The following is a 25,313-nucleotide window of genomic DNA, read 5'->3' on the forward strand; positions in this document are numbered from 1 at the left end:
GCGTACCTGTGATTCGTAGTAATATGAAACAAGCTTCGCATTTCAGGCATGACCTAGATCGCGTTTATTAGCTAGTCCTAAAATACAAGGTAAGATTTAGTAACCTTATTTATTTTTTCCCACAGTGGCTTAAAGAATGATTATAACAAAGAAACATTCACCTTGAAGCATAAAATTGATGAACAGATGTTCCCCTGTCGATTCATTAAGATAGGTAAATGCATTTTTTCGGCATTCTGAGTAGAAAATAATCTCTTCTTATACTTGTGCCAGTCTTGGCACTTGTGACTTCATTGTACACAGGCAAAGTATCCACAATAGCTGTTCCATTTCATGATCTTTTAGGCTGGTTAGATTGGAACACAGTGAAGTCCTGTTACTAAGGAATAATAGCTTCATAATTTAAATCCTGGGGAATGAAAGTGAAATACAGTAATTTTCAGAAATATAGTGTTGAGTCAACTAATTGCTGGAGAAGCTGCTTACTGTCCTACTATAAATTGCTGTATAGAGCTTTAAAATAATCATTAAACTCTAAATACTGGTAACAAGTTATAGCACTGACAACTTTAGAGTTTGAAAAAGGTTGAAGTCTTTTGTTCTCCAACAGGCTTGCGACATGTAGAGCAACAGCAGAACCCTTCCTTGTTCTCTTCCTGCTACTCTAAACATTGTCTCATCTCTGGCTAAAAGTGACATCCAGGGGCAAAGAAGACTTATAGCCTGTGATATCTAGTCTTGTTTCTCTGAAGGTTTTTAAAAAGGGTGCTAATGAAGGTGACTTGCGGTGGGAGCAGGTGAGGGTCTCTCTTCCTTGCTTCATGCAGGGCAGAGAGAACAAGTGTCTTACAGAGGCCGTCAGTGATACCGGTTGGATTTAATTCAAGAATTTAGGGCCTTTTGGCTTTTTGTAGTTCACTACATTTATCTTGCCCTTCCTACCTACTGAGATAGTGAAAGAATGACTGGTTTTAAACGGGCTGCTGAAGGTTAAAAATAGATCAAGGAGGCAGTTGCTTGAAAAATAAAATCCTGTTGACTAATTCAGATGAATTTAGGGAGTGTTTTGTAGCGTTGGGTAATTCCTTTGCCAAGACTTGGATGATAGTGACTGTAGGGGCTCCCCTTGGAGCCCATTGCTCTAGTGTTTCCTACAGCAGTTTCTGAATCTCACGTTTGCCTGAGGAACTGAAAGCTTCAGGCTGGGAATCAAGTTCTCATTTGTGTGCCACGGATGGTGGTGTTTCCCATTCCTAGAGAAGTGGAGAAATTTGGTTTGTTCATTTGGTTTGGTTTTGGCTGCTACTTCTTGAAGCATCTGTAGCACTTGGCTTGAGGAAACCTCAAGAGGAGCAGAGGAATACTTAAAGCTTGAGTAACATCAAGAAAGCTAAATTGATTTTCTTTTTTCTTAATGTATTCTGAAGCTTCCCACATAAGGTTTTTAGGCAAACTATTATTTTTCCATGTCTAAAAACCAGCAGGTAGTTTTTGAAGGGCTAAATGGGTGAATGGAAAGATTATCAGCCACTTCTCTGGACGTGTGAGTTGTATTTCAGCAAAATGTGTTCTGATGTTACGGATCGTAGCAGTTAAGTTGGAACTTGCTAGGGAAGTAAAATACTGATTAATTCCTACTACCAGGGTTTTTTCTCTTATGTTACATGAGTAATAGTAAGAGTTACATGGCTTGTTTTGTTGAGATGGGTTCCTCATGCAGCAATAACAATTATGTGTTTAATACAAAACTAATATTAATGTAACTGTCACTTGCTCACTAGTTATGCTTTGAGATGAGCTTTCCTTTTGAGCTATAACTTTTCATTTCTTGAAGCTATCTTCTATGAAGAAATTCCTGTGCTAGGACAGAAATCAAAGCGGCCTTTTCACCAAAACCTATTAAAACCTGGAGTTGATGGCTAGCGTCATTTTGTTATGAAATTGCGATGGTGTTTTCTGCTGTGAAACAACTGCAAAACGATGTTACGAAATTCTGTTATTTTTCAGAGTCACAGCTTGAATATGTTTTCAGTTTGTTAAAATTTCCAAGCTGCTCGCCAAAGTAACTCAAAATTCGAAATACCGTGCTGTGTTCCTTGAAACACTGCCAGTAAACATGAGACCAAAATCTGCCCTTTTGGACTTTTAGAGACGGACACCACGGAAGTTACTGGTATCAGTGAGGTTTGCGTATTTGGGGAAGGCATTAGGTGGTTTGGCAATGACTTGCCTGGAGTATTTGCTTTATAATTTTGTGGTTAAAGCATTCTGATCTATATACTACTGTTAACAGGTTTATATGGGAGGGCAGGGCGGGAGGAACATGACATGAGTAGATCTATAAGAGGGCAAAATACTTCCTACAACTTCCATTGCTCATGCATTAGAGGAAGTTTTAGACTCGCAGAAAGCAAAAAACCCAACTTTTTCTCTCTTTTTGTCAAGAAAAGACTCACACTCTTTTAGTTTAATTCGTTTGGTGTCAGTTCCTGAGCGCTGAAATGCCCAGTTGTGCAGGCTCTTGACCTACTTGACATGTAATTTTTACATGTCATGTAACACCTCGTTAAGAAACTTGGGAGGGGGGAGATGATGTTTATCCAGACAAAATATTGAAGAATAATCTTTTTAATGTGTGAGTTTTTGTTTCTGACTCTTTTTGTGATTACTCCAAGCATAGATTTTTTTTGTTGTACTGTGTCCTTGAAAGCAGAAGGTGATGTTGCAACTGATTGCCATGAAAGAGCTTGAAGAAATGCCATTTGTAGTTCTCGTGCCAGCTTGTTACCAGCATGGGAGTTATTAATGAGACTTCAAGATTTAAGTTTTGGTGTAATAAAAATGAGCAATACTTTCTTTATGGAATAGTTTCCTGTGTTAGATGTATTGACTATGTCTTTACCTGCGTTTTTCCAAATAGACACTGTGTGTCTTCTGCATGTAGATGAGGGACACATAAATCAGCTTGAGAGGTATTTGAAATTGTTGTACTGTGCTTGGTGCCTCTGCTACTGTCCTCTCTAGTTTATAGGATTGGAGTCCTTGTCTAGGCAGAGCTTCCGATTATTGAGGAATATCCCTTAAAATCATCCTTGTGTGGGTAAAGAAATGTTTAAGTGACCTAAACACCTTCTGCTTCTGTTGAAGGGATATTGTTTTTATTTTATTTTTTTGATTGTATTTTATTTTTCTTCTGCTGGGCACCTGGCTGTGACCATTCAGCTGCTCTGAACTTATGTAATGTGTTTCGGGGTGGATTGCTGTAGTATATGCAGCAAAAAAAAACCCCATATTGAGGTGACGTTATGGTAAGAGCTGCAGAAATAACTGTAGCTTTAGGCTTCAGATTCAACACCTCTAATTGTAATGTGTTTTCACCTCAAGGGTGGGGAAGACACCGATATAGCAAATAGGGGATAGTGTAAGATGTGGCCTCTGTAGCTGTATTGCAGGATAGGGTATTTACTGATATTTGGAGGATGTTTCTCAGCTGTTGCAGAAGCTCTAGTAGGTTTGTGTCTACCCAGGCTGTGGTGTGAGGTCTAAAGTGGGTGAAGGGGATGACAAATGAAAACCAACCATTGGGAGAAGTGAGAAAAGAAATGGGCTTGGACTCTGGAGGGCTTATATGTGATTCTGGGATGTGAGCATCCCAGACTGCTGTTACCTCCCAACTTTGTGCAAAAATAAAAGTAAGATTCGTGTGGCACGCTGGCAAGTAATGCTTATCACTGTTTGTGTGGCTGCTGTTACTTTCACACTGCACTTAGTGTTTCCTTGTTCCAGGTCTGGGTTAAATTGTACCTGGTCTAAAAGGAGATGTGTCTAAAGATCTAACCACACCTGTGAAGGCTTCAAAAGGGGGAAGGCAGAGAAAAGGATGGGAGGTGTCTCCTTCGTGAAGTCTGGGAACCAGGAAAGAGGTTCAAAACTGAGATAATTTGGCAGAACACGTGGCCCTTGTGAAGGGACTAGAAATCATGTTACCACTTCAACTCTTAAACTTCATTTCTTTTCCTGCACATGTGGAGTAGTTTAAATAGGTGAAATTCAGTGTTCTCTCTGTGCAGCCCTGCGTTCGCTGTATAACATCTCAAAGTAGATGATGGTACCATGAAAATCTTTGTTTAAATCACCATTTCTGGTCTTTTGTTTCCTTCTTTTAAACAAGACTTTGCAGTCTCTGAATTAACTGAGGGGTGGAAGTGTCAGCAAGTTAATGGCTTTGCGTTTTTTTGTGGTGGTAGCTACCCAGGATTCCTTTGCATGTCCTGATAGATCTTTCAAGCTGTACTTGGCTACGAAGACAAGAGGATTGTTAATTTTTGCCAGGAGAAGTCGGTATAAGTTGTATGAAGAGCTGCTGGAAAGAAATAGAGGTGGACATCTCTGCTTTTTTCTGGAGTGAGGTGGGAAGGTTGTTTTTCTTACCCAGTCAACTCAGACCTGTGAACTTGGCCTCAGGTTGGCTATCAGGAGATCTATGGTCTTGGTCCATCTGAGGTGGACTGTGGTTTGGTTTGGTGTTTCAGTGCAAGGAGCTGATGTGTAAGTTTTGATTCTTTATAGCTGAGCAAATAGCAAATTTAACCTCAGTTTGATTTTGGCTTCTTTTTGTGTCTGAGGAAAAATCAAAGGTGGTATTTTACTTTTTACTCTTACACGTGGTATTTTGGCAGTCTGCTGCCTTTATAGGTGGGATAACCAGGGTGAAGTTTCTGTGTACTTGGATTTAAAACTAGCAATGTTTCAGGGTATTAAGGTACCATATTGGCAACATTCAGCTTGTGCAAAGGGCAAAACTAAGCAAGAAAGAAGTCTCTTGGGCAGGGTATACAATGTAGAGGGAAGAGAAGTGACTCTTGGTATTCCTGACCAGTTCATTTCTCGTGTTTCCACAAACATGCACCTCCTAGGAACTGCTCTGGAAACATCTCGCTTTGTTTGCTGAGCAATCACGTAGAACAAAACTATTTGTACAAAATGATTTGAGAGCTATAATGTATAAAACACCTACTTATGGATATTAAAATCAGTTACGAATTGCATATTCAAAGTCTCTTTGGATCTTTTCTAAAAATCTCTTCTGATGACTGTTGCCAGAAGTTGTCAGTATTTACTTAATAGGTTCATAGAAACACCCTTTGGAATGTAGAAAATGTGTTTGAACGTAAGCTTTGTGCCTGAATACATTGCAGAAAATGATAGATCTAGGTTGTTTGAAGTGTAAATGCTTAAGAACCTTTAACCGCTCAGGAACAACTTTAAGATGAATGCTGGGTTTTATTTCTTGAAGGAGTAGGTCAGAAAACCCTTTAGTTCAACAAGTTAATCTCCGTGGTGTGTTACAGTGGTTTGAAAGACAATTTCTCCGTGGCACAAACAGTTTCTGTAGAAAGGGAGGGAGTAGTGGGCTCCATGCTGTTGCTGGTAGCTACTCATTCATGTCTAACACTGTCTCCTCCTGTTGTTCTGTTGTGGTCAAATCAAAAATGAAACAAAAGTATTTGAAATGAAACAACTTGATTTGACTGCAGTTTTAAGGAGTCAGAGTTCACGTGGGTTTTCTGGGGTTTGGAGTTGCTGTGAAAAGCAAAACCAAGTCTTAACCTGCAGATTAATCAATAGATCAGTGCAAGGCCATAGATGTTAAGCCTTACGTGAGAGGCCTGCAGTGTGTTTCACAGGACATTTAATATTTTAAGTATGTTTGTTCCAATACGCAGATAAAACAGTATTGGCCAAAAAGCTGCACAGACTTAAGCTTTAAAAAAATACAGTTTTTAAATTGGAAACTGTCAGTTTTCCCTCCCTCTCTCCTCCACAACTTGCAGACGTTACTAATTTTGTAAAATTTAAAATACCCAAGTTTCTCGTCTTCATCATTAGGGAAAATAATTGTTGCTGACAAATGCAGAAATAAATGTACTGTTAGGAGCAACGACTGGCGCTGGTATGCTCGTGATTCCCATCCATGTCAAAGCTTGTTGCCTCTCTGAGCTGCTTGAAATCATAGTATTTTTGCTCTTTTGCTTGCAGCGAGCTTCTGCTTTGTAATGATCTGCTGTGTTAATGGCGCTTGGCACAGGTTGCTTTAAATGACAACTTTAACATGATGTATTTGGTAATTTTCCTAAGCTTGCTTAAAAGAACTAGAACTTATGTCAAATCAGAAATACTGAATATTGTGTAACGTTTAGCAGCATTCTGTTGAAATAGTACTATGTATATAGCCTGTTAAGACTAACGCAGTGGTTGTCTGATGTTTATGCATTGTTTTTCTCCTTTTCCTTTCTTCTCCAGTTCCACTCTTATCCTGGGGACCTAGCTTCAATTTTAGTATCTGGTATGTTGAACTTAATGGCATTGATGATCCAGATGTGGTCCAGCCGTGCCTCAACTGGTACAGCAAGGTAGGCCTGCATTTTAGATGCCTGTTTGTTGGAAGATTTGTAGCCTTGGAATCTTGTGAAACTTCTCTTACTGGAATTATGTGACCTTTTCATTCCTTGAATATCAGCTATTAAAACAACAAACACGCGTAGTTAAAACTCAAACCATGTGGCTGACTTGTACTGAGTGAATCTCTTGGAATTGTATTTGCTGATTCTCTTTAAAAAACAACAACAAAACACTCTCCCAAAACCACCACCACAAAAAAACCCACAAATCAAGAACCAACCCCCCCCAAATAAACCAACACCCACAACAAAGAAAAAACCAAACCGAACAAACCCCACAAAAACCAACCAAACCCAAACTAAGCTGTCAGGTAGACATCACGAGAGAACCTTGAAAGAAAGGAACACTGAGTCAAAATGGACAATTTTAGTAAAATAGCATTTGTATTGCAAGTTAAACGAATCTTATCAAAACCAGATTCCATTTCTCCCTTTTCTCGCCTTTTGACTGGTAATTCTTTTACCCCACGAGTCCTTTTGTAGAATTACATGTGAGCTTAGAGCCTTCTGGGTTACATATGCAGCTTTTCTTACAGGGTATAAAAATGAGCTTGTTTTAAAGAGAATCCATGTTGGTGTCTTTGCTGTTGCAGCTCCTTGCACTTCTGATGTTTCCCTCTTAGCGTCTTTTTGCTGAATATTGTGGAACAGAGGGGAGCTGATGCCCCTGGACTGTGAGATGAGATGATTTATACCATTTGTCGCTTTGATAGACAGAAAGTTCAAAGGGTTCTAAACATTATTTGTATAAACTGCATTTAATTGCGTACAACAGATGCCACTCCTGTGGGAGGGAAGCGTACGTTGATGACCAGAATTCATTTCGTGGCTGCTTTTTATGCATAGATCTTCTGGAACAATTCATGAAATTCATGTTGTGTTGCAGAGAAGACATCCTTTCCAGCTGAATAGGACTGGGTAGCGGAGCAACATATCTCTGCTTCCAGAAGGAAAAACTTTAAAGAGGATAAAGATTTCATTTTATTGTAGTATTGAGGCTCCCTCCCCAGTTTATGGTGTTGCCAGTATGGTCAGGAAACCTTGTGGCTGTGCTATCTGGCTCATACTTGGTTATATCAACGTCACAAGCTGCTTCATGGAGCATTTTAAAACAGCATTGACAGCACAGTGGAAATTGCTTGTATCTGCTTTATGATTAAAGTGGTATTGTGGTCATTAGTCTCCTGATTACTGGTGTATGACTCTGAAAAGTCCAGTTGACAGAGGCTGCTGATGGTTTTCTGTGCACATGGTGGTGTCTCTGGCATTTTTGACCAGTTGCTGCAATCAGGAAGCTCCTGACATCATCATCATCATCAGAACCATCTGATGATGATGTCAGCATCTGTTTTGTTCCCTCTTATCCCACAGAATTGACACTTTTCATGGTCAGCGTGTACGTAGTGACAGCTTCTTCAAGGGGTGCCAGCATTGTTCTTCTGGAGCTTAGAGCCCTAAAGCAGCCAGGCAGAGACTTAGTCATGATTGTTTGGGCTCTGCTGGGAGCAGTTGCCAAGTTTTTGGTGATGAGTGCGTGTCTCACTGATGTTCTGCTCTCACAGTCCTGAGAGGCCACTGTTGCTGGACCCACATAGGAGGATATAAGTGCTGACCCATATTTGGGGAAATGCAGAAAGGTCGACCTGTTTCTTCCAGTTCTTTGAGATGGTGTGAATATTTTAATGTATGTTTTTGGAAATCTAGTAATGTTCTTTGAAACCTAATAATTCTTTATTGCCTGAGATGTCAGATTAAAAGAAGGTTCTGCGTGAAGTTGCTGATTCTTATTTGTTGTGTGTGCTTCAACCAACAAAACCTCCCTTTCCTGGGGGGAGTGAAGTTGGGGGTAACAGATGAGGACTTAAAGCAACAACCGCATTCCTCAGTTCCTTCCCTGCTGCTTTCTCCTTGCTGTCCTTGCTTTTCCTCAAGACTGGGCACACTTAAACTATTTCACACATTGGAACAGGCTGCCCAGGGCAGTGGTGGAGTCGCCATCCCTGGAGGGGTTTAAAAGACACGGAGATGGGGTTCCTAGGGACGTGGTTTAGTTGTGGACTTGGCAGTGTTGGGTTAACGGTTGGACTTGATGATCTTAAGGGTCTTTTCCAACCTGAATGATTCTACGATTCTAACAAGTGGTAGTTTATCATTGGCTATCACTTTTGGTTTTGATAATGAACACTTAAATATTTTTTAATTCTGCTGGTGTTTGACATTGTTAATGTCTTAGTCTCACACTCTCGTTACATTTTTAACCATGGGAATTATTTACAGCTTCGGATCAAAGCAATTGTTTGGATTGTCATCTCTTTAAACCTTTGTGACAGCATATAAAAGGAGCCTTTTATATACGTTTTATACACCTTTTTGCATAGAAAAGTTTTTACAGTTAACTTCTGAAGTACAACTGTGGCATCACTTAAATCCAGACATTTTATTATCGCATCAAGTGGCCAACCTGCACCCAACAGTCATTGCATGTTTGATAAACCGTGTCTGTCAGTCAGTGGAAATACGCCAAGCCCGAATTTGGTCTGATGTCTAAACTAGAGGAGCTCAAAGTGCAGAAGCTGCTTATTCCTGGTGTGCAGTCTTCCTTTTCTTTGCTACCCCTTTGAGCAACAAAGAATCTAATGTGGTTTTGGCCTTGACTGATTTAAGTGAACTTTAGCTTAAAGCCAGTGTCTTAGGTATCTCTCTTAGGAGGAAAACAAAAGTGTTTTTTCCAGTTGTGCTGTGAAACTCTGTTTTAGCTTTAATATTACTCTGCCACAGTCTTGCGTTTTTATCGGTACGTGTCCTTGGCCTTTTTCGTGTGGGCTGGGAACTGATTTTCTAAAAATGCGTAGTTCTGGCTATTTGCAGCTGTGAAATACTGATGGATTAAGAACTAAAAATATAGCACATGGCCGTGTTTCTTTTTAGCTGCTTCAGTTTGAGATTCTTGCCATAGAGCCATTATTTTGAGACCACTAATTTTTGTTGAACGTTAGCGTCACTTGCAGGTTTTCAGAAAGATTCTGTTCATTTAAATACCATAAACTTCACTTTTAGCTGTTGTGTCCATTTAGGAGTGAAATATTTTGCCTGTACTTTGATCAGTCTTACAGATGGTTAAGTTACATTTGTTTTTTACCGCAGTAGGTGTGTGTTAAAGATAGAAATTGAGATGACTTATTTTTTCCTTTATGCCTTAAAATTTAGGTTTGAATTTAACATAAGTGGTTCTGCTATTTACCAACTTAAATCTGTGTTACTTATATGTGTTGTTAGAAGCTTTGAAAACACAGCGAGTGATTTGATAGGTTAAGAGCACAAGCTGTGCCTCTTACACAGTTTACTAATCCCTCATGTTTCTGTGCCTGGGTGTTTGATCTGGGGTGGTTTCTCCAGCCTTTCTCACCCCTTCCCACAACTTGGTAGGAAATGAGCAGCTTTGGCTCATCTGCAGTATAAAAACAGGGGTTCTGCTGCCAGCTGCATGGGAGCATTTTGAAGGTGAACCTTCGGCGTGCATATAAATCCTTATTGCCCTTGATCCGAACCCTTTGCAAACCTGCAAGATTTGGGGTCAGCCCTGCCTTTCCGTTGCAGGAACAGTGGTCATTGCAAGTGTTCCTGTTCTCCTGGCTTTTTTTTTCTTCTGCTTCTAGAAAAGCTGTGACCTACTTACTCTTCTAAATTGTTTTGTTATGTAAGAGTCACATAATCAAATTATGTAAGGCTGATAGCGAAGGCTTTTTCCTGCTCCATGCTTCGTGTAGGCCTCCAACAGCAGGGCCAAGCAGGTTGGAGGGGAATAATGGTCACTCCAGAGATATGGGACATTGTATGCTCTCTTCTTGTATGCTTATTAAACTTGATGATATCAAGTTGTATGATTTCTTTATTGTTAGAAACCAAATGCCTGCTCAGCTTGTAACCTACAGCGTTCCTCTGTCAGCTTGTGAGCAATTTATGTGCAGAGATCTTGCTTCTATCTCCAAGCAGGTTCTCAGGTAGCTCCCAGCAGTACAGGTAAAAGAAAAATCTACATGTCTCATAGGTTTTCTTGTGTTCCAGTAGTACCGTGAACAGGAAGCCATTCGCCTTTGCCTAAAGCATTTTCGTCAGCACAACTACACGGAGGCTTTTGAGTCGCTGCAGAAGAAAACCAAGATTGCTCTGGAGCACCCTATGTTGACAGACCTGCACGACAAACTGGTGTTGAAGGGAGACTTCGATGCTTGCGAAGAGCTGATAGAAAAAGCTGTGAATGGTAAGAGAATCAGAGGGGTCTGCTATATTAGTTAAAAGCGCATTGAAATGTTACTGCTTTGAATATTAATGTACTTAGTGGTAGAATTGGTTACTCCGTGTGCTGTTTTGTATCTAGTGTGGTGTACTATCAGCTTTTGGACTTGAGTATGTGTATGATGGAGGCTAAAAATTCACCTGTAAAAATCTCTTATCATTGCTACTTTTGGAGTCTCTTTCCTTCAGCAGTGACAATGTGGTGGCCTTAAGAGTAGGTAAAGACAAGTTCTTCCTGTAAGTAGTTGGCAAACTGAAGGTGGGCATAACTATCAGAAAAGTCACTGCAGCGATCAGCAGATAAATTGTGAGTTCTCGGTAATGATGTATATTATGACTTCTGCTTAGAGCTTACCTCACTGTGTTGGTGTTTCAGCAGTTCTCAGCTCTATTTAAATAAGAATGCTGTCTTTGTCTATGGGGAAAATAGTCCTTGGAGAATGGTGTGGAGAAGTCACAGTGACTGGAGGCAGAGGGTGTCCTTCCTTGCAGGGTGTTGGCAGCTGCTTTAATTGTAATTATTATTCATTTTCTACTTGGAAACTTTTACCTTAGAAGCATTGCATGTAAACAGCTCTCCTCTCCTAAAATGGGAGATATATTCTTTCTGTTGATAGAATGGGACACAAAAAGAATTGTGCTATTGCACTGAAGTGTCTCCCAAGACCTGCATGGTGGGTTTGGATCGCAATCTGATAAACAGAGGTGCTCTTGGTTGTGAGTATAGGGCTTGTTAACTATGTGCTGTTGCTCTTCATGGGAAGCTTATAGTGGCATGAGAAGAGAACCTTGTGTCTGCCAGTAGAGTTAGGTGCTTAATGGACCAATTTCATCAGTCTGGCACCAGAGATTTTCTAATTCTAGAGTAATCAGTCATTTTGTAATACATTTTTGGATAGATGCCAGCATACCTGCTTGACTCTGTGTAGTTTGTACTACTAAAGTTGCATGTGGTTCTCAGGGAATGTTAGAAATGATACCTTTAAAATCAAGGTTTATCTTGAATGAAAATCCACCATCTTTTTTTGTGAACAAACTGTTCAACGAGACACAATGATAGGGAGCTTATTGCAACAGGTTGTCAAAAATGCAGTAAATGGCTTCCTATGGGTTTTGGCTCAAGGTTTCTCAACTAAGCTGAGCTCTGCCCTGCGCTGAGCAGCTACAACCGTGGAGACTGAGAATTGCCAGAGTTCATCCTCGCTCTCCTGAGACGACATAGCGTTGTTGGCTGGGATGGCAGTGGAATGTCTTCCTGCAATGCAGGGGCATTTTGAAACTGGCAGCTTCCTCCAGAATCTCAAAGGCAAGGGAGGGCTGCAGAATGAGAAAGCAGCAGGGAACCGTGCCTGGCTGTTACTGTCTTTGCAGTGTTTCTCAAAGACATGGGTGCCTGGGGGGCAGCTGATGAGCCCACCAATTTGAAGCAGGATCTGCTGAGAGCCAGAGGCATCCTGTATGTTGATGGTGATGATTTTGCCACTGCATCAGTCTGCTGTCTTGGCTGTGGCTTAATCTTGTCGGTGCTTAGAGGCCGTCCTCTTTCCACTTCATTGCAGGCTGTCGTAGAAACTATTTCTTGAATGGAATTTCACTAGAGGTCTAGAATGTGCTGAATGAGTTCTCTCAAAAATGGACTTTTGGGCACTAATGAAACGAAGGTTTGTGACCTCATTTTTGGGGCTGTTTTATGTTGATTTCTTTTACTACTTAATATTTAACATACTACATTTATTCCATCCAACTTGGACTCAAGCTGAGGTGGTGCCTCTGTTTCCCCTTGTATGTTGAGAGTGGGGTTATTGTCTCCAGTACTCAGCTTTTCCAGGTGTGGAAGTATTGGCAAAGCAGTTGCCTGATAGAAAACTGTAGGTCTGGCGTTGTGCTGTGTGGCACAGACACTTGCTTCTTGTCAGATTTGATGTGAATAATCCTGGTTCTTGTAATTTCATCCTTGTTTGGAGGCTGAGGAGCTCAGCGTTGCTTAAGCAAACTGGAGAAATGCTGTAGCTTGTTCTATCAGTCTCCTTTTTTGCTCCAGGAAGTAGAGAAACAAGTATTTCCAGTAACAGACTGTGGATAACTTAGCAGGAGAGTCTTCAGGTAGCATCATTAAGTTTTGTCACTACTTCTGAGGGACAGAATAATATGAGTGAGGATGTTTGTGTTGCTTTCTTTTAATCTGACACCTGGCTAGCTGAAGTTAAATGTCAGTGGCCGCATCTCCCATTGCTCCGTTGCTTATCCTTAATGATTTTGCTTGTCTTTGAATACATTAACCTTCTTCCCCCATCCTTCTGCAATTCTTCATGCTGCCTTCAGCTTTCATACCCATGTGAAGCTCTGTCACCTCCCGTCACCCTTCATAGAGAAGTTGTCTCTATCCCAAGACACTGAGGCTGTATTAATATTTGCTTTAAGCTGACACAGCTACAGATTTCTACAAAGTGGGTCAATCCTGCCCTCGCTCAGGACAGAGTGTCCCCTGGCCCCTCACTTGCTGGCACCGGTGCTTGTGCTGCCACGTGGCAAAGCAGCTCAGGGAGCTGATGGGACTACGATGAGAAGACGACAGGACAAACCCCTCTGAGAGCCAAAAAACCCACTGAAACTAGCTGGAATAGCTTGTCTGGAGTTGTATGAGATAACTGTCAAGGTGCTGGATGTAGCTGGTGTTTAACAGTCGGATCGTTCTTCTTGGTCAGATGGGAATAGACGTTTTCAGCCTTCAACTCATTCTCATATAGTCTTGCTACCATCTGTGCCCTGTGGTCCTCCACAGTGTCCTCACTTGGAGCTGCATCTCTTCCAAGGTCCTCTGGTTGAAAGAGGCTCATTAGCATCCAGCATTTTACCATTTTATTTCTTAGCGGCTTTGCGAAGTCTCCGTCGCTTGCTGCCCGGTCTCGAAGGTGTGGGTGTTCGTACAACTGAACTCCTCTCTGTGGTGTTTTTCCTAATAAAAGCGGATTAACTGTAGTCCTGTTTATGGTCTGTGTAGCATAGTTGAAGTGTGGACTTAATTATGATACACAGATCCTTAAATTGTCCCTGAAATCATTCAAAGTGGGAACTGTTCTGTCACAAGCTGGACATGAATATGCGAACTTCTGACCTCTTGCTGATCTGTTTGTTGCCTTAAAAGAACAAACAGAAATGCAATGAGGGTGACAGAGATACTGTACGCTCATTTCAGCCTAAAATCTTTTCTGGAGAGGCTGACATTTGCAGCGGTAGGTATTTAAAAAGTGAGATGCAATGCATCTCTCGCAGCCGATTTCCATAGGCTTAGTCATGTAGAAAAAGAGTAGGTGGTCAAGAATTAGTGCTAGCAGAGCTAAATTCTTGTTCTTTTGCATTGCTAATGATGAACGCTGTCTTCCACCTCACATCACCAGATGATTTCTTTTGAGAGCTCGGTGGCAGGCAGCCACACTTTTCCCGCAGATTCTTTTGACTTGTGCATTACACTTAGAAAATGGGCAAATGGAAACTCTGGCAGCTGCCTGACTTCCTCTCAAAAATAAAAGGTTCCCTAAATCTCAGCTGGTTCACAGACTTAGTTCAAATACTTCACATTTGGATTCATTCCTATAGCTTTCAGACAGCCTATATTATTGAAGAATAAAATCTGCTTAATATTCCTACAGAGAGTATGCAGCGTGCAAATTACTCAGTTGAACTGTTTGCAGCTACTGTAGATGTAGAAGGCTGCTTGAAGTGGGTTGAAGATCTGCAGGTTTCATATTAGTATTCTGTGGACCGAGGTGTTTCTTCTGGCAGCTCTCATGTCAATATGTGATATGTGTTTATCTGTTGACAAGCCGTTCCTGTACGACAAACAAATTGTGCAGCCTGCAAACTGGAATGTCTCAAACTCAGGATGCACAGAGCAGCTGTTTGCCCGGAAGCTCAAGACACCTTAATTTTGCCATCAAATACGGATTTGGTTTTGAGAAAGGTTCTGTAGTTGTGGGAAGTATGGAGGGGAGGGTCTTGCTGGGGATCCAGAGCTTATGGTAAGCATCACAGAATCCCAGAATGTTAGGGTTTGGAAGGGACCTGGAAAGCTCATCCAGTGCAATCCCCCCATGGAGCAGGAACACCCAGGAAGGTGTCCCGGCGGGTTTGAATGTCTGCAGAGAAGGAGACTCCACAACCTCCCTGGGCAGCCTGGGCCAGTGTCTGTTGCCCTCACTGGGAATGTTTCTTGTCAAATTGAAGTGGAACCTCTTGTGTTCCAGTTTGTACCCATTACCCCTTGTCCTATCATTGGTTGTCACCGAGAAGAGCCTGGCTCCATCCTCCTGACACTCACCCTTTCTATATCTGTAAACATGAATGAGGTCACCCCTCAGTCTCCTCTTCTCCAGCTCCAGAGCCCCAGCTCCCTCAGCCTTTCCTCACACGGGAGATGCTCCACTCCCTTCAGCATCTTTGTTGCCCTGCGCTGGACTCTCTCCAGCAGTTCCCTGTCCTTCTGGAACTGAGGGGCCACAACTGGACACAATATTCCAGGTGTGGTCTCCCCAGGGCAGAGCAGAGGGGCAGGAGAACCTCTCTGACCTACTGACCACCCCCTTCTAACCCACCCCAGGTACCATTGGCCTTCCTGGCCACAAGGGCCCAGTGCTGGCTCATGGTCACCCTGCTGTCCCCAGGACCCCCAGGTCCCTTTCCCCTACACTGCTCTCTAATAGCTCATTCCTCAACTTACACTGGAACCTGGTAGTAGAGTTTACATAGAAGCAGTCTATCTTGCAGCAGTTTGAGAGCAAACCTAATATCCTGTTTCATTTTCCTGAAGAAGGGTGTGTGAGGGGATAGTACAGCTTTGAGACTAGAAAAATTCATGTGTTTCCTTGTTGTTTCCGTATCTTGAGGAAATTGTCAAGTAATGGCTGGATTTTTATTTGGTCTCGTCTTGGTTCTCCGCTTCTTACTTTTCTTTAGAAGGATTTTTGTGACTATAAAAACCTCAGTCTGTTTAGGTGTTTTGGGTGGGGTTTTTTGTTTGTTCAAGAAAAATCTTAAAAACAAACCAAACACCCAGAATTTATGGGCCAACTGCCAGTGGGTTTTTTTTGGCCATTGACAGTGAAGTGAATAGATGAGATTTTAGTAATACTATCTGTCCTATCTACAGATGTGTTGTCTAAAAAGAACTTAATACCAATTTTACTTGTTCCCAGTTGACTTCAGCAAGTTAAATATTTTTGTCTGCAATGTTAGTGCTCATCTTTTCCAGGTAACCTGTAGCTGGCTGGCAAAATAAAGACTTTAAGTATTAAGACTTAACCAGGGTGAACTTCATGTTGGTGCATCCAAAATGAATCGCAAGTTGCTGTGAAGGGCTTTCAAATAGTATAAAATCAAATGAGAGGTGAAGCATTCCTTTAAAATGTTCCACTTAACAGTTTTTTTTGCCTACATGGGTGTTATTTTAAATTAGTGATTCATTGGGAAGAGCTGGCAAACCTGAGCAGGCCTGGGGCTGAAGTTCAATGCCCTGGAGAAGCTTTGGAGACCCTTTGGTCAGCGGTGCTGGCCTGGCATGAAACATAAGGAGCGCGCTAGAATAGGTCTGGCGTCAGCTACAGAATCCACCTAGAGATTCTCCTCTTTTTCCCTGGTAGTGTCAGACAGGTGGTGATTCAGCTTCCAAAACAAGCTGCTGCTGGTTTGCGGTACAAGTAGAATGAATGTGGAACTGCTCCCAGCAGAAAGAAACATTTCTGGGAAGCGAGCTGGAGTATTTCCAAACCAATGTCCCATGGAAGACAAGAAGCGTTATTAAGAGAGGCTGAAGGCACAGTGGGGGAGAAGTGTCATATCTTGACAAGTGCAGCCTGTGGGTGTTGAGCATGGGAGAGAGGTTAAATCACCCTTTCAGATTGTATGTGGTGTAATTCATCCTTTTGAACTATTTATGTCCAATTATCTATTGACAGCCATAGGGATAAATATGGTTTTGCATTCTGTCTTGAAGACTGAGTGCTCTAATGGCAACCAAAAGACTGGATTTCTGTCTAGGTTTGTGGCTTGAAAAATGTGAGTCAGTATGGGATTTCTTACAGCACATGCATCTATTCTATTGAAAGTTGGCTTTTCTGAATCAGAATTCATGAAATCTCAAGCTTTAAAGCCTCTCATGTCTTGTTCCAGCTTCATAAAAGAAGTAGTGGGAGTTAAGAAGCCCAGTCTTAAAACCAAAGTAAACCACTTTTCTACATAGGTTGAGCAAACTTTTGGCTTTCCTCGATTACCTAACGCTGGGAGCAAGCTGATGTTTTTGGCTCTAAGGCAGGTGAAAGTAAAATACGCCCTGCCTTTGGAGAATATTAAATTTGAAAAACTTGCAGAGCTGAGTTTATGAAAGTTGAAAGCAGTTTTGTGTTTGAAGACCAAATTCAGCACCTTTCCAGAGCTCTTGAGTGCCCTTATTTGCCTATTACATGGTCTCTAAATAGAGTATTTGTCTTCTCCCAGGACGGACTTGCTGGCTTATGTTTTAATTAAAACCTGGATTTCAGTCATGACAAACTACAGCATGCCAGGAAGCGCTTTAAAATATTCTCCGAACATTGTGTTGTGCTTGATGTGAATTTTGGGGCTGTCCTGTGCAGGGGCATGAGTTGGACTTCATGATCCTTGTGGTGGGTCCCTCCCAAAGTCAGGACATTCTATTACTCTGTGGTTCTTAAAGTGTGGTTTAATTTTTTGGTCGATAAATAGGGATGTGTGCGGTAAGGATTATACTTTTCTTGTCCGCATGCCTACCAAAGGATTCTCTATAAATAGAGGCATTCATAATCTGTTAAGTTCTTACCTCAAAGCTGCAATTACTGGGATCGGAAGAACTAAGTAGTATTAGGTCCAATTTAGCAATTTCATTTTTCCTTTCTCTGCTGGGGCATATAAAACTAATTCTGGAGCAAGTTTGCCAGGTGCTGTTCTACCGAAGAGCGTAGCTGTTGGATATTACGTGATTAAGGACCCCTGTGTGCATCCTACGTCTCAGCGGTACAAAACCATGTAAATCTGTCATTTCAGTCCTCAATCTGCCTGTGGTAGTTACGTTGGTACTAGTGATGTAAACCAGGTGTCTGAACTCCTGTGTTTTTTCAGGTAATGCATAAATGCCGAACAAACGCTTGCCATGAGGAGCTTGTGTCTGGAGATGGTGGGTGGGTGGGATGTAGCAGTGGTCAAGAGGTTGGCGTTTGGCCATCTAATAGTCTGTTGTGCCTGCAGAAGGTAAGGTAGGTTGGTTTTGAGAGGCAACATTTGAAGAACAACACCAACAACCTCCCTGAGTCCTTCTCAGACTGAAGGGCAGTCCTGGGTGTTTTGAATCTCCTCTTTAAAAGAAATTAATGCATGTGGTAGACTGATATGTATGCAGAACTAGGAATTCACCTCTTGATGCTGAAGAGATGGAATGTGGTAGGTGTAGAGAAGAGAGAGGAAGGCTCGAGGAGAGCGTGGAGCTGGAGTTAATGCTTCTTCCAGAAATGCCGCAGTTGGCATATCTGGCCAGTGCTCTAATGCGTCTTCTGTTTCTCTTGCTTAACTCTCTGAAGAGAATGTAAACTATTAAATTGTTTTTCATCCAGTACTTGGTTGTCCCATATCGTAGCATTTAAACAATCTGCTTTTCTTCCCTTTTCTTCTTAGATGAAGCTCCAGAGATGCTGTCTGACCTAGTTTTAACTCAACATGCACTAAAACGGTTGGGTTTTACATGCACTGGCAACTTTCCTCTTGCTTAAATAAGGGGGAGGGATTCTATTCTTAATTAAATACACCACACTGGAGATTTATAGACAATTGGCATGACCTGGCAGGCAAACTGAGTAATTCTTGATTGATCTAGTAACAAATAATCTTTTTATTTTAGTACTTGCACATTTAGTTCATTAGCAAGTTTAACAAACTAACTGACATATGTAGAGAATTTACTTAAAATGTAGGCTTTGGAGTAGCATACTGGACTGAGTTAGGTTGAAGTTACCTATGTTAAAAGTTATTGTGCTATAATGGAAGTATAAATATTTTATATAGCAAAATGTTTATTTTGCAGATGGCTTATTCAATCAGTATATCAGTCAACAAGAATACAAACCTCGCTGGGGGCAGATCATCCCCAAAAGCACCAAAGGTAAGGACATTTCTTAAGATACAACTCATGTACTGCCGTGTTTTATCTTGGTTCCTTTGAGGATATTGAGCGAGAAAATTATGTGAGAAAACCAACTCTAGGAGAGTTGTTCTAGGAAATGGTTTCATCTATGAAAATCTTGCATTTGTCTGCAAAGTCAGTAAATGCAACCTGATTTAAGGCTGAGTAAGGAACACTACACGAACAGTAGCTGTAACTTCAAGCATAGCTAATCAGTTCAGAAACAAGAATATAGGTTAAGCATGAGAGCAGTTACCTGTATGACAGGATTTAATGCATGGAATCAATTTAAATGTACAGCAAAGTGTGGCATTATCTTAACAGGGAGTATTTTAAATTTGAGATGCATCTTTTGAAGTCTTGGTCTTTTATACAGTAAATCTAAATTGCGGAATCTTTTTCTACTTTGAGAGGAGACTCGTAGCGGCAGCCTTGAGTACAAAAATCACTGTCATACAGCAAACATAGGATTCAAGGTGACAATCACCAAATGTGGAGCACTGTCCCCGAACCTCTCGGGAAGGGTTATCTATGAATACAAGCAGATTTCCCGCAGAATGTGGGTTACCTTTCTAATGTTGCTTCCCAGAGATGACACCTGTCCTGAATGCTTAAGATACCTAAAGTGGTCAAAAAGCTGCTTTAATTGGATGGTTGGAGTTCTATTACATGTGAGAATAATTGGTGCAGAGCTACCTATGCCATATCTATACCGCTACCTCTTTGCTTCCATCCCATGGGTACATCATTTATGTGGACCTGGATGTTTCAGGAACTCTCAAGCTCCTTTCCAGGGCAGTTGTAGTACAGTATTCACTTTAGATATCTGTACTATCGGTTGCCAGATAATTAAATATAAAACTCTACAGTTTTATAAGAATATTACATGGGAAAAGTGGTGTGCTAATGTTTAAAGAATGGCGAGTTACTAAGGTGCTCTGCTTCTGTATAGTATTCAGGCCACACATGAGGTTGTATCTTTCTGTGGTTTAAAAATCCTATAACAGAAAACTCTCTCCTCCCTCATTTTTAAAGGTGATGGGGAAGACAGCCGACCAGGGATGAGAGGTGGCCATCAGATGGTTATAGATGTTCAGACAGGTGAGTAGCTGCTAAATTTCTTCAAGAACTTCATCATTTACTCAGATATCTTTCAGATCAATGTGCAAATATGTTTTTCTTTAGAGACTTATTTCAGCATTTGAGGAAAAAATTGTACTTTCGAAGAGCTGGATGAAATACTCTATATTCTTTCCAGATCTGTGTTCCAACTGCCTTTCCCACCCCCCTTGTTCCCTATTAGTTCTCTGTTATGCCTTAGTCATTGTCTTAACTAAGAAACCAAGAACAATTGTTAATTTTTTTTGTCCCTCCTACCCTGTTTGAACAGGAGCTTAAACAAGAGGGGAGAAATTAGGGTTGATAATTTCCCGTATCTGCTACACGCTATGCTCTTTGGAATGGTGCTCAAGCAATAGATCTGTGTTGAAACATTCCTTGTATTTTGGTTGGAGCGGTTTCTTATTTCCACAGTGTGCGAGAAACTCCGGTTAAATATAATTTGTTAGACGTTTTTACAGAAATGTTTCCTGTAGCAGTTTCAAGAATGGTTCAGCCTCTTATTTCAACAAGCCTGCAGAGAAAAAGTGTGGGGGGGTATAAGTAACAGTTCTGGTGATTGTTGTTCTCCGTAATTTTCTGTATCTTTGTTTTGCTTTTATCTAATCAGATTTTGGTGGTGCGTCATTCCTTAACTAAAATATCTCTGAGTAAATGATTTGTATGAGTAAAAATCGTTCTTAGGAAAGGAGAAACAAGTTTGGGGGCTGAGTAGCAGAGAGGAATATACAGTGGCATGGAGGGAGTTGGCAAAAAATGCCCACGGCCGTATCTGTTGTGCTCATATGGACGGGGACCGAAGCATGTGACGGACTGGTACCTTCAGCCGTAATTTGCTAAGTCATAGTGAACAAGCAAAAATACAGCAGTAGTTGCAATCTTTGGCTCTTACTCAGGGTGTAGTTATTGCTCTAGAGGAAGCACTCGAATGATTTTGTATATGAAAGCAAACTTTTTTTGGGGGCGGGGGTATCTGAGGAGTTTGAGAAGCATTAGGATAAAACACTGCTGGAGAATCGCTGGTGTTTGCCTACAACAGCAGCTGTGAACGCTCTCTAGTGGCCTCAGTGAATAAACAGACAGTGGCTGCTTGACAAGCATGAGGAAGAAACATGAGGCTTGTCAACTTGGAAAGGGTAGTCCTTTAGACCTCCTGAAAATAAGATATTCATGCGAGTGAGAGTCTTTGTTACCATTCCTTTGGGTTTTCTTCAGTCCGAATAAGCTTATTACCTCTGCCTTTGACTTCAGTTTTCACTTGACTTTCACAAGGCAGTCAAAAGCATACATATATATATAGATATATCTATACTGTGTTTTTCTTGCACAAAAGTGGCTGGAGAGCATCTACAGAGGCCGAGTTCCAGTGGGGGTGAACTGTGAGTCCTTTCTTGCTGCAGCTCTATCCTGTACTAGTGGGGTATTCTCAGAAAGTTCTTCTGTGGGATATTTGGAAGTTGCTCTTAGTTTTGCTTCCAGACCCACTGAGGCTTGTAAAAACCTTTATGTTTTTGAGATTATCAGTTTTGCTGTTAAATTCAACTCATAAACAGGCCAGGGGAAGTTCTTGCTGCTGTTATTCTTAAAACCAGCTGTTGCTGATTGCTGGAGTTTTCCTTTTGAATACAGGTAGTGTTTAATGAGCCCGTGGGAGTTCAGCCAGTTATGTCGGGATGTGTTTTACAGGCTGGAGCTATAAAACTCCCTGGCTAACCTTGAGCAAATCTAGTATTAATGGAAAAAGGAGCAGCGGTGTGCTCTTGCCTTCAAAGACATCCTCCCTTCCTTACCCACACACTTGTTGAGCTGGTTTTCTTTTCAAAAGTCTTTGGCAATTGAAGAAAAATACGCTCTATTTGTACTCCTTGTTTGAGGGGTGAGGTCCTTTTCAAAAATTAGTATTTTCTCCGGCTTTAGTCTTTTTAGAACTGAAGTGAAACACCAAAATCATAAGGAGGTTCTGAAGTTTCGTAGCGCATAGATGTTGGAAGCAAATCTTAATCTCTGATATCCAGACCTGCCGTAGCTGTAACTGAACTATAAATGGTTCTGCTTTATTAACCTCAAGGAAGTATTAACCAGTTATTGCTGACTACAGAAAACCAGTTTATTTCTATCAAGTTTAATAAAGCTTATAATAATGCTGAGGCTGCTGGATGCACACGTGTTGCTGTTAGAGGATATGGGCTGGTATCAGTTGATATGTAGTTACTGATAGTGTGTTGAGTCACTGAGACTGTTCATGCTCTACGTTTCAGGTAGAATATAGTTCAGCTTGGTCTAAACTCTTTTTTTCCACGTTTTATCTTCCAGTTAGAACAGGCTGAAAGCCACTGAAGGAGCAATTCTGGGTTCTCAGCTGGCAACCACTAACTTGTGCTACAGCTCATTTCTATCCCATGTTCATGCTCTTAATCCCTGCTGCAGCTTTCTTAGAATAAGGATTGTGTTCTTTGTGCTTGGAAAAACTCTGAAAGCACTTTGAAATGAAAGCGTAGGCATTTGGGGATACAGAGCTGAGAATGCAGCCTGATATCTCCCTCTATATATAAAAACAATTGGGGAGTTACTGATTCTCAGTGTCTTTCATGCTTTTAATTACATTAACACTCAGACTGGAATGACTCTGGGTGGCAGAATTAGGAATTTGGTTTTGGTATGCATGTGCAGAACCATTCCCAGTTACAGCTGGAAAGGGCTGTTATGTGCTTTAAAGCTTTAGACTGTAAATCAAAACAGAAAGCTGATGTTATTTTGCTTTTTCTTACAAGTTATGTGTTTTATGGAGTTCTCCATATGGGAGGCTGGAGAGTTTTCTGTGTTTCCCTGCAAGGAAGGGGAAGTACTTGGGTAGTCACAACCTAAATCCATAGATTAAAACAAAAGTGTTCCTAAAACATCATATGTGAAAACAATCGCCAAGCTAATACACAAGAACATACAGCGTTAAGTGCGCTCAATGTCAGTCATGAACGGCTATACTGCCATTTATGTAGGCCCTAGTGAAATATTCAAGCAGTAAATAGTGTATAGAACTTTGTTCCCAGGTGCATTAAGCCCTAATGCAGTTTTGGATGAGGTTGTAGGTATTTAGCACTGGTACCCTGATTAACAGAACTTTGATTCTGCCCTCGCAGGCCTTTTTATAATTCAGATACTGCACGCATTTCAAAATACCAGTGCTTATTCTGGAAGAATGTGGGAATGGGAACGTGGAGTGCCAAGTTCAAGTTCGGAGGAATAACGCCTGTTCTTCAGAGGAATATGTGCACTGTGTTTTGGAGATTTGGTTTATAATTCCATAGTTAAGGTGGAATTGATCTCTTTAGCTCTTAGAGGGGAGACACAATTTCATGTGAATGCAGTGTAGTCCATGGAACCATATCATTTATTTTGATAACAGAGTTGTAGACTATATAGAAATCATTCTATTAAAAAGTAATCTTTTGTGATTTTTATCCTGTTTGTTTAAATGTTCATATTTTATTTCATTGAGATAAAGTCTTCAGAAGTTTTCTGGTGAGACTGTTTTAGAAATAATAGCTAAGCAGCCAGGATGATATTTTATTTTTTGTCTGTATTTCTTTTCTCTTTGGCAAGCGATACTTTTTTTTGAAATAAAATATTAGTGAAATGGTCTTTATTGCTGTTACCTCAGTTTACTCACTGAAGTGAAACTACTGAGATTTTGGCTGTACATTATTTTGCTTTTCATAGAAGGAAGGAAGCAGAATTCCTTCCTGTGAGAGTGCGAACGGATCTGTAGGTTGGGAACGGATTCAGAGCACAGGGCACAGTGGGCCCATAGCATATGTGGGCAATACAGTGGAAACAATGAGGCTGGTTCCAAAGCAGCGTGGCAAGATGGAGAAGCTGAAGTGAGAGCAGCAGACATGAAGAAGGATGCTGTTTTGCCTGGGGAAAACATCTCTATCTGTAAGATATTTAAAGACAGGACTTGTGTACAAGATGAAGAGATCTCTAAAAGAAAACACAGATGGCTTCTAAGATCTGAAACACAAACAGCTGCTGAATCCTGGAGGTTACTCAAATTCACAGTGCTTTTGCATTTGAGAGGAAAACTGTGCCTGCCCAGACCAGCCCTGGCCTGAAAAATCTCACATCCAGCCACCTTCTACACTGACCTGTGGTCCAGAAACTGAGTGCTGTGCTTCAAGAAAATTTAGGTTTTATGGTCGTACTCTAAGTGCTTTTTACAAAATGGACAACGCTGCTTGCAGATAACTGAATCTACAGTTACTACACAGGGAAGTGATGTCCTTTTGTAGAAGGCTTTTGAGATAAATATATATATATATATATATTTATGTCTGATTCTCAAACATGCCCTCAGCAAGTTTGGACTGGTAGCAAATTGGGAGAGCAGTGCTTGAAGAACTAGACTGGGGCTGTGAGTCGAAGGGACCCTAATGGGTGACATGGAGAACCTTGTGGGGTTCAACCGAGGCATGTGTGGAGTCTTGAACCTGGGATGTAACAGCTGTGTGCAGTAGTATAGGCTGGGGACTGAGTACATGGAAGGAAAATTTGCAGGGTGGTAGGCAGCTGAATGGTTGTCACCAATGTGTCCTTGTGGCCAACCTCCTGCTAGATGTATTACAGAAGTGTGGCCAGCAAGATAAGGCGAGGGATGATGCTCCTCTGATTGGTACTTGAGACCACATCTGGAGTGCTGTGTTCAGTTTGAACTCTTTGGTACAAAAAGGATGGTGACAAGTGGAAAGTGAGCTTTGTGATGGGCCAGCAAGGTGGTTGGGACTGGACACAGGGTGGATGAGGAGATGCTTAGGGAGCTGGTTTTGTTCAGCTTGCAAAAGAAAAGGCTTGTGGGAGGATCTCAGAGCTGTCTTCAACTAGCTGGTGGGAGAATCATGGAATGTCCTGAGTTGTAAGGGACCCACAAGGACCACTGAGTCCAACCCCTGTCCCTGCACAGGACAGCCCCACAGTTCACACCGTGTGTCTGACGACGTTGTCCAGTCTCTTCTTGAACACTGTCAGGTTGGGGCCGTGACACCTCCCTGGGAGCCTGGTCAGTGTCCAGCACCTCTGGGTGAAGAACCTTTTCCTGATGTCCAACCTGAACCTCTCCTGCTTCTTCCACATTTTATGGACAACTGTTCTAACAGAGACATGGAAATACCATGTGACCAACATGTTATGTTAAATATATCACCAGGATTGAAATGTATTAATTGTGCTTATTCATTAGAGGGTAAAAGCAGGGATGCTCA

General features: G+C 41.4%; 1 protein-coding gene across 2 annotated transcripts in view; it reads left to right on the top strand.

Moving 5' to 3' along the window:
* Window positions 1-25,313, top strand: part of MKLN1 (muskelin 1) — a 106,502-nt gene that overhangs the window by 24,371 nt on the left and 56,818 nt on the right. The window contains exons 4-8 of one of the 2 annotated variants that reach the window (XM_065838136.2): window positions 126-214; window positions 6,304-6,413; window positions 10,530-10,722; window positions 18,841-18,918; window positions 19,975-20,040. In XM_065838136.2, the coding sequence (XP_065694208.1) occupies window positions 126-214; window positions 6,304-6,413; window positions 10,530-10,722; window positions 18,841-18,918; window positions 19,975-20,040 (536 nt within the window). The remainder of the gene's footprint in view (window positions 1-125; window positions 215-6,303; window positions 6,414-10,529; window positions 10,723-18,840; window positions 18,919-19,974; window positions 20,041-25,313) is intronic. The other variant, XM_071803539.1, reaches the window with a different exon arrangement.

The sequence above is a fragment of the Patagioenas fasciata genome, chromosome 1, assembly GCF_037038585.1.
Source record: "Patagioenas fasciata isolate bPatFas1 chromosome 1, bPatFas1.hap1, whole genome shotgun sequence".
Classification (NCBI taxonomy): domain Eukaryota; kingdom Metazoa; phylum Chordata; class Aves; order Columbiformes; family Columbidae; genus Patagioenas; species Patagioenas fasciata.